Here is a 9,742-nt window from a genome sequence, read left to right as displayed (position 1 = left end):
CTGCAAGGTCCCCTGCAGGATGCCATGGCTGAGGCCCCCGATGCCCATCTGCTCTCTGTGCAGAGCACTGGAAACCAGATGTGAGAGAGAACAGCACAGGTGATGCAAATACTCCTGCTTTGTGTAAGGAAAGGCCAATTAAGTTATCAACTTATCGGAGGGATTTCAACAAAAGGTATAATTAATGATAGCTCAGTCGGGGAATTAATTGTTTCAACACTGTGCATAACACTATTGTTTTATTGAGGTAGTCTAAGCTGTCTAATAAATAACTCAACATATTATGAAAACCCATCTGGTGCTATACGTTTCAGATGACAAGTTCAGGTTTGTATTTAAGATATGAGATAGGTATTTAAAAGTAATTTTTAAGGTAGTAGAACAATTAGTTTTTCCTAAAAGAGGTGTTGAAGAGAGAAATGGAGTCCATTTTCCTCTTTCCCACAGAAGTTTTATGTTTTCAAATGTAATGACTTCAGTAGAATGAATCTGGCCTTAAGCAAGGGTAAGCAAGATCACGATCTGTCACTGGTTTCAACAGATTAGATATTATCAAATAAATATGTCATTTTTGAAGGTGAAAGAGCTTTTTCAGAGTTATAGAATGTTTGTTTATTATTTTGAATTAGAATTGCCTTTGAAAAACAGATTGATCCCAGCTAGAAAAAAACTCCAAATTTATAATAAAAATTAATTTTTACTTTGGACAGTTATTAGATTTGAAGTTATAAAAGAATTTGAAAGAGGATTTTCCCTCTTACCTTCACATGTAATTCCATCACCGCTGTATCCAGTTGGACAAGGCCCACATTTAAATCCTCCATCTCCAGCCAGCTCGCACCGCACACCAGGAAAACACGGCATGTTAGCACAAGTGACTGTCTGATGAGTTCTCCTGCCAGCTTTTGGCAGTTCCACATGTTCCATCGCTGTGTGGTAAACCTTTCTGGCTGGTGTGGTCTGTGCTGGAAGCTTTGCTTGGGGAGCAGACCCTGCTGGGACACTCTGGGGAGCTGTATCAAGGGAAGAACCTGTTAAATGGAAGGAGGAGGTGAGGCGTGTTGCCAAAGGAGATGCTCTCTGCTGCTCTCTGGGGAAATCTTGGGATGGTTTAGTCTTCAAGACTGCAACTTGACCAGGCCACTTCCTGGGAGAATACTTGGAATGAGTTTGCTGAACAGCATGTGGCCTCGCCAAGAGTGAGCTTGCGTTTGTGTCGCGATGGGAAGGAGCCGTCGGTGTTGTACCTGCTTTGGACTGTTTGAAATGGAGAGGGGCATGGGCTGTCACACTGACAGTTGTAGCGCTGGGGTCTGGCTCCTCATGCAGAAGAAAAGTGTTTCTATCACTCCTTTTTTCAAGAAAAGATTGTTTCTCAGGTGATGTTGGCTCCATATCAAGTTTTTGTGCTTGGGAAATCTTCCTTTTTATTGTAAGGGGTGGAGGATTAAAGACTGTGGGTTTTCTTTCCAAAATGAATGTATTTTCTTGTCTTGGAATTTGGGTTTGGGAAAAAACGGAATATGTGCTTCTTGATGTCTTTAAAATGTCTTCCTGCTGAGAGCCTCTAACATCTTCAATCTTTCTTCCAGCAAAGTCCACATGGCTTTGGGAAGATCTTGAAACTAGAGCAGAAGGAAGATATGTATTAGCCAAATTTTCTGGCCTAGGGTTTAGAGGAACCACAGTGAATGTTGAGCTCATGAGCAAACAACAGAACATCAATTCATAAAAGATTTAATCTATCCTGCATGCTAAGGGCACATTTATGGGAGCCAGCATGGAAATGACATGGTGTTACCTGCTATGGGTGATGGAAGGGGAGATGCAGTCCTCAGACCTACAGGGTGGCAGACCATGAACTTGAGGAAATTAATTTGTGCTGGTTTAGTGTCAAGCCTAAGGTAGTAAGTCTCAGTGAAGGTCAGGCATTATTCTTTGAGGTGCACCACTGGGTTTACAAGGCTGGTTTACTGATTTTGTCTTACACTAGTCCATGAGGTTTTGGCGTGGTGCACCTTTCCATGGTGCACCCTACAGTTCTTGACCACCTGAGGTAATGCATGTTTCTTACTAGCTGTCTGTATTGGCATAGTGTGCTGAGAAATGTTCTGATAGACAGTACTTAACACAGAGGTTTCACATTCAAGCTCTTGCAGTCTAGGAGTAAGATGAGACATTGCAGTTTGGGACAGATAGATATGAGAGATGGAGACATAAACAATGTTAATATGATCCTTGGGAAGATCATGTCCTAGAGAGCCTCTGGTCCCACCACATGAGCATGTAACTATGTAATGGTTTTGCAGTCCTTATGGCAAAGGAAAGTTTTAGGAAAGCGTTTAAAGGAGACAAATGGAAAAGCTTTGTTAATGCTGTGTACAGCTCCCTCCAGATGTGGGGGGCAGCATGTAGGAGAGACTGCTGGTTTGTAACTGTCACCCACTTGTTACATAGCCAGCCACCTTTTCGGTTGTGTAAGGAGGGATGATAGATGGGGAGAGGGTAGTCTGTGAAGGGCCTTAAAAGTGGAGACGAGTAGCTTGAATCAATACTTTCAGGAAGATTAATGGCCATCTGCTGACTCTAATGAATGGAAGAAGCTATTTTTAACCAGTTCTGGCATACTCACTCCATAGGAAATGGAATATATTGGATCCTGAACAAAAACCTTCACTTAGTTCTAGGGTTAACCCCGCGCAGGATGTACCTCTTCCTTTTAAATATAAATATTAATCACTTTCTTAAAACTCCTATTGATGTAGAAATTAGCCACAGTTAGCAAGGAAAGAGATTAAGATGCTTGGCAAAGGTCAAAATGAAAGTGAGAGCATTGACTAGATGAAAGGAAAACCTGGCACCCAAAGTTGTGTTTATTTGGCTGATAAACAGTGTCATCCTGCTGGTGGCTGATGAGTTTTTATTGCCCTGAAGCATGATGTTTTGGAGTTTTACAATGGTACTGGATCAAGCTATGGACATCAGTAGGTACATACATGGTAATTAGTAGAGCAGTAGGCAAATACATGGATAATACTGTCCAAAGTAAGGCTAATGAGTGATGAGGTACACAGAATGGAAGGAAAAAGATGGTGAAGCAGGGAGGACATCAGCAAAAGGGGCATGAGAGGATAGGAGAAGTCAAAGGATTTTTAAAAATGAATGAGAGAAAGGTGAAAGAAATATCCCCATAGAAAATTATCAGTAAAAGGTGATCATTACTGCCTTTAGCAAATTTGTTTCATGGACCAGAAATCAACAGGAATGACAGTGAAGGGCTGAATGACCTCTCTGACAGGTTTCCAAAATGAGCCCTGATTATAGCTTTGAGCTCCTTCCACCGTGTCATAATTAAATGGATTTTCCTCCTAACTAAATTTTAGTAAGGGGATCAGACAGACTATCTGAGAAAGGGAAATCGTTTCTTTCTTTATTAGATGATATAGGAGATATATCCATCCTGCAAATAAACTTCAGCCTTCTCTATAAGAGGAAGGATACTGTTGGAGTCTATCTATGGTAAGGCAATTTTTACATCTCAAATACTACAAGTAAAGAAGAGTAGTGATACCTCTTGGTTGCTCACTATGATGTATGCTGTTAAAGATCTGTCATGCACTCTGTAGAGGCCACTAAACTTCATAAGATGTTGCTGTCATTCAAATGTGGCAACTAGTGTCCTCAGCTGTCATTATTTCAGATTTTTACTTACAGTGATATTGTGCAATTTAGTGTTAATTAGAATACAATAGATTTTTTTCTGGAATACCTGAAAAATTATTTCTACAGCCTTCCAGATACCTAAATAAGCTAAAACAAAGAAGTGTACCAAAAGATTGCAGACTCAGTTGTCTGTAGTCAGCAGCTTTCTCAAATCCTGTATTACTTCAATTCATTTTCCTTGCCGCCGATCAATATCTCCAAATGTATAACCCATTATCAATGCAGAACTGTGATTGCATGAATCTGGTTTTCTCTGTGATGCCACTCTATGATTACATATTGGACTGGATGAAAATAACAAAAAAATGACAAGGCAAAGTGCTCAAGGTTATGTGATGCTACAAAAATACATTTTCACTACCTGTCAGTATTTCTGCCTGTCCTAACGGGGAAATGTGAAGCAGTGGAATGCTTGGGTTTATTTTTCACAGAGCTAGATAAGAGACAGAGAACCTGCTGCTTTCCTCCAGCTGTGCCTGGCAGGAGCTCCATTTGCATCGATGGAGTGGCACCACTGTAGGCACAGCTTACAGATGAGGCCCCAGAGAAGATAGATTTCTCTGTTGTCCCTCTGTCTGGGGAAGATTAGAACAAGGGTGACAGAGGGCAAATTTCCACGGCAGAAGTTTACCATTCCTCATCCAACTCAACACCAAGACACTTTCCATCTATGGTGCAGGAGTTCCCTCACATGAGAACCTTCCAGCCTTTGGTTCACTCAGTGTTTCAGATATTTTGTGCCCCTCACACAAAACTCATAAATCAGAGTTGTCATAACCAGTCTCTGGTTTGTGCTTGCCAATGCCACCATGGCATTGTTAAAGCATAGCAAATCCTGATTTCTTCTCTCACTTGAATTGCATTTTATAGTGAACTGCTAGATATCTGTAGTTGAGGAGGATCATTTTCATTCTGAAGGTTGTAAAATGACTATATAAGCTAGTGAAAACAGCAGTTCACAAACGCAGAAGACACTCAACGGTCTCTTAAACCCAGGGTGAGATACCAACACTCTGAAACACAGAAAAGAAATCGAATCCATTTTCTCTTTTCTGAGTTTCTGGTTATGTTTTTGCATATCCAAGTTTTCAGAAAAAGGCCATGTCTGGGCTGCAGTTAGAACTCCCATCCCCTTCTGACCCCAAGCATTTCTGTTCCCAGAAATACTCTGCCTGGGACAGGGTGGGCCAGGTTGGTTACCATGCTCCTCTCTGCCTTTCACCCAAGTCTTTGCTGGTCTTAGACTTAGGCACCTCCACACTTTTCTCCCCAAGCCATGTGCCTTGGAGACAGGCCCATCCTGATCTACAACTAGCAGGTGACACCTCAAATACTTGCTTAAGATTCTTGTAGACATGAATACTTATTACCTTTGCCATGGTTCTCTTTGCAGCTGTTAGAATTAAACTTACATTTTTTTTTTAAATGTAGCTTTTTTATGTCATGACATGAGATCACTATGTAATCTCAAATGCTGCTATTTCTTTTAATCTAATAGAATGCCCAAACCTGTCTACTCCTTAGGTAGGGACTGGCTCCTTCTCCCTAGCAAGATCATCCTGCATGAAGAAGAGACCAGAAGTGGTCTCTTCTGCCTGTCATTTCAAAGGATTATGGGCACCTTTAATTCTGATCAGGTTACAACTATTTCAGAATTCTGTGAATACTTTAAGAATTCATTATTAATACAATTCAATAAATTTACAATTTGTGTAGTTTTAGAGCTGTTAACATTTAGTAGTACCTGCTGTCCAGCACATTTCTCATTCAGAAGAATGTCGACAGAGAAATGCTCTTCTGACATATTATACTGTGTGGGTCATCATTTAAAATTTGAAACATCTACCAGCACATAAATCTTATTTAAAATGTCAAGACGGAACAGAAAAATTACACTGGTCTGAGAAGTCTTGTTACCAGAGTATTAAGGCTCACCCCATTTCTCTCTGTACTTTTCCATGCTAGTATATATTTCTGTATTTACTTGGTGAGAAAGGGGAAATGGAGCAGCTGTCAAAAGGAAGCTCTAGGGAAATTCTGGTTTTCTATTGATTCTTAATCTGATGTTTTATTTGATTAAGTCCTTGCATAATTTTTTTCACTAGTTAGAGTGTGTTTAATTCCTAAATTGGAATTTGTTTAATTTCTAAATTAGGCTATGTCATCCAGGCATAGCCTAATGTCTTCCCTCTCCCAAATATTTAGAAATACAGCTTTAATTTTCCCTTCCTTCCTCTTAAACATCCAAAATTTCCCCACATTCAGATGCTGGTTGGACTTTCCAGTCACTGATATCCCTTCTCATACAATCACAAGCAGTAACTCCCAGAACAAATTCCTCAGCTCCTGTAACTGAAGTACAGCTTCAGCTTCCCAAGTTTTACAAAGGGTGAAGTTCCAGAATTATTCCTGCAGAGATGAAAGCATTTTAAAAACTCATTGAGATTGGGATATTGTTATAAATTTAGTTAGGAGCTTAAGTTTAGAGTTCCTGATCCTTCACCTATTTTTTAATGTCAAAAACTGAAAAGCCAGATGTGTTGTAGAAGAGTTTAGGAACACACAACGCACTGACAGTAGGCACAGGCAAAGTTAATCCCCACTTTGAAAAATGTGCAAGTAGAGGATGTGAGTAATAACCTTTGTGCAAGAGGTGTCCAGACGTGGAATTGGCAAACCAGGAGATGATGTGGAGCTGTGTGTGGGATGGTGGCTGTGCACAGGCAGGCAGGAGGAACCAGCCAAGCTATTTAGCTTGTGCTGGGCTAACACAGTGAGGCAGCTTGTGGACCTGGCGTGCCTTACATCAGACAGGTCAGCAGATGAGCAAACCCTTTGTACGACTCTATAGCCATCTGTACAGGTGCATTCAGTCTTAGGAAAATCTGTGCTCTTCAAACCACCACTTCTGTGATGGGTAAATTTATTCACTGGTTTTTTTAATGACTAAATTAAAGTGTGAACATCTGAGCTGTGTTTCAGCCTGATTGAAAATGAGGTTGTGTTGCTGATGTTGCTACCTGGTGAGCAATTTTCTTCCCCCTCACCTACCAAAGCCATGAACAGTAGGGAATATTCTATGGAGTCTGCATCAGCCACTTCTGGTTATAGCTATTCCTCTGCTTCAGACTCATTTGTTTGTCAAATGTGGCTGCAGCTGCACATACAGTTTTGTAACACCATTCAGAATTTCCAACACAAATTTGTTTTGTGTGTATGAAATACAAAGTCATTCTGCTCTAACACAATGGTTGTTTTTGAGGAGAAAACCTGGGATCTTCAGCCAGCTCACCCTCTAAACTTTGTTTATGAATCTTTCTGTATTCAGAGTAAATGATTCCCACAAATGGAATGGGGTCTAGACTCTGCCAGCAAGAACATCCTTTTCCAGTTCTGGGATGTTGAAACACTGTGAGTATGTAAGAAAATATTACCTTAACAAGAGATAGTGTGGTTGCTTAGATTGCATTAAAGGACTTTTGTATTTGTTTGCATCCCTGTATAGGTCATTTGTCTCTAGATTTTAAGAACAATATAAATGACATCTTGATTAATTAACTGATGTCTTTAAAGAAATTGCAAGTTCTGAGGTGCTCAGTCAGGAAGCAAACAGTTCATAACCTTGGAATGTTATTACTGACTAAAAGTCAGAGAACATTTTCAGTCTTATCTAAGATATATCAAAGAATACATAAAGATAATTCCCTTCATACTCAACAAATATCAAAACAGTGCCTTAGAATGATTTTGCTTATGTATAGCCCTTTCCTTATGTGAAATATTTTTTTTCTATTAATAAAACTTTTTCAGTAGAAGTCATTATAATTTAGAGATTAAGAGAAACAAAAACCAAAGAATTGGGGCACTAATACTGCCTTAGTTTATATTCAAGCCAGATTTTTCCATAGACTTTAAATGATCAGCTCCTGTTTAGGTGTCCTGAGTAGACAATAGTAATAGCAGGCTAAAAGTGGGATTTCTAGAATGCTACTCAAGTCTGAAAGTAATGAAACAGTTCTAAACATGAAACTTATCCTAAAAGACAATACTTTCATAAAACACACGTGTATTCACATTCTAAGGAGGCAGAACTTTTCCATCAAGTTCTGGTGAGTAAGATTCTTGGGCCAAGACCTCATACACAGGCAAAGTGCATGAATGGTGCAAGAAGGTGATGAACATAATCATAGCTGTACAGAAAAATGGGTCTTTGAGGAAAATAATGCATTTTCTGTACTTTGCAGACTCTCTTTGTTTTGTTGTGTTTTTCTTGTTGGCTTCTTTGTTTTTCTTTTGTGATGTTTTCTGTAAGTTTTCAATAGTAATTTTAATGTTTGGGTCACTAGAGACAGGTTTTTTTTTTAAATGGTGTAAGAATTACTGATTGCAAAGATATGAGCATGCTCCCCAAACGGAATATTTTTTTCCCCTCTATCAATATTTTTCTTTATCAGTATCTTTTTTGGATTGTATATGGAGATTTATAAGCCAGCTATGTTTTTACAAACAAACAATGTTTTCTCAAACACCTCTCCTACCTTCCAGTTTATTTCAAGATCTAATTGAAAAGTTCTCTCCTAGGGATTGGAAAAACTGAACATGTTTGATGTGCTCTAACCCCTTGCACAGAAGCCTTGCTCCTCTTGCTCCTTTGTTACTAGATTTCTTTCCATGCTCTTTACATTCCTTGGGTCTAACCCATTCTCTGCTGCAGTTTTAGAAGTGCTTTTCCTGTGCTTTGCTCTGAATATCCAGCTAAGAAAACAGGAAGCGAAGAAGTGTGTGTTTCAAAACACCCTTAATCCCCACATAACTGTTTTATTGTCCTTTTTCTCGTTATCCCATGTCCATCTTTCAGGTCTGAACTTTTACCTCTCCTCTTTGTCTTCTACCTTCTCCAATGATTTGAGTCTGCAATGGCATTATTTCAGCAGCTACAAAGACAGTATTAAGTTAGAGTTCATGAAACTAAATTATATTTTCTATTCAGGAATTGGTAGTACGTTTTACTTCTTAGCACTGCAAGACATGGAAAAATTAATAGAAACTGTGCTCTTATCTGATGATGCCTCATGGGCTTTCAGACTCTATCATGGCCTGAACAGGTTGATAGATATATACAAAATAGGCTAAATCAAGACAGATCATCTCTGAAGCATCCCCGTCTAATTCTCTGAAACATCTATGTAGAATCCTTTAGAACTGTAATAAGAGATTATAAAGAAAGTTCATAACATTTCTTCAAAAGAAAATTCATAATATTTCTTCAAAGAAAAAATAGCTTAAATTTGAATATTTTACTGAAATTCTCCTTTTATTCAATTCAAGAAGTAAATGGTCTAAAACTATAATTATGTTGTTTTGCACTGTAAACACATAAAAATGAGTTAGTTTACATATGAAAGCCAAGTAACAATGTGAACTATGCCTTGCTGGAGACCAGTAAGGGGAATCTATTTTAATACTTTATAAGCACATATAAATACCCACCATGAAATCATGCTTCTGTGGAACTCTCTACAATTTCAACTCATTAGGTTGACAACTATCTATAGTTTCTTTCTAATATAGAAGACAAAAAGCAAGGAATTTCAGTAATAAGGTTTTAGAGGGTATGTCATGAAAAACTCTTAATCAGTTCTATTAATTTGTATCTGGTTTAACCAAATGGGTTTCTCACTGTTGCCAGCAGGTTAGCAGTGATAAATGGTGTGTCCATTTAGCTGTGACTACAAGCAACGTGCGTTGAATTCGGGTTGTGCTTTAGAAGAGGGGTCGGCATCCCTAAATCCAAGCTAAGCAGCACTAGTGCAGAACTTGAAGCTTATCTTCCATCTGAACAGAATTATGCTGTTAATGCAGCAGTTCCTGAAGTATGGTTATTTACCTCTAGCTAAGTGCTAACAGAGGTGTCCTCAGCTCTCCAGAAAACGTACTTCTGCCCTGTGAATTCTATGGTGGCATGTTTGGGACAGTTGTATCATGAGACTTGCCTTTATAATCTCTGTAGTTTTCCCTT

At 39.0% G+C, this 9,742-nt stretch overlaps 1 protein-coding gene across 1 annotated transcript in view; it reads right to left on the bottom strand.

Annotated features, from left to right (window-relative positions):
• VWDE (von Willebrand factor D and EGF domains) overlaps positions 1-9,742 on the bottom strand; it is a gene marked incomplete at both ends in the record, with an annotated part of 124,571 nt that overhangs the window by 35,908 nt on the left and 78,921 nt on the right. Inside the window, one exon of the mRNA XM_008942523.1 lies at positions 762-1,625. Within this exon, the coding sequence (XP_008940771.1) occupies positions 762-1,625 (864 nt within the window). The remainder of the gene's footprint in view (positions 1-761; positions 1,626-9,742) is intronic.

Source organism: Merops nubicus, unplaced genomic scaffold (assembly GCF_000691845.1).
Source record: "Merops nubicus isolate BGI_N331 unplaced genomic scaffold, ASM69184v1 scaffold2486, whole genome shotgun sequence".
NCBI lineage: Eukaryota > Metazoa > Chordata > Aves > Coraciiformes > Meropidae > Merops > Merops nubicus.
This window is presented reverse-complemented; position numbering and strand designations above follow the sequence as displayed.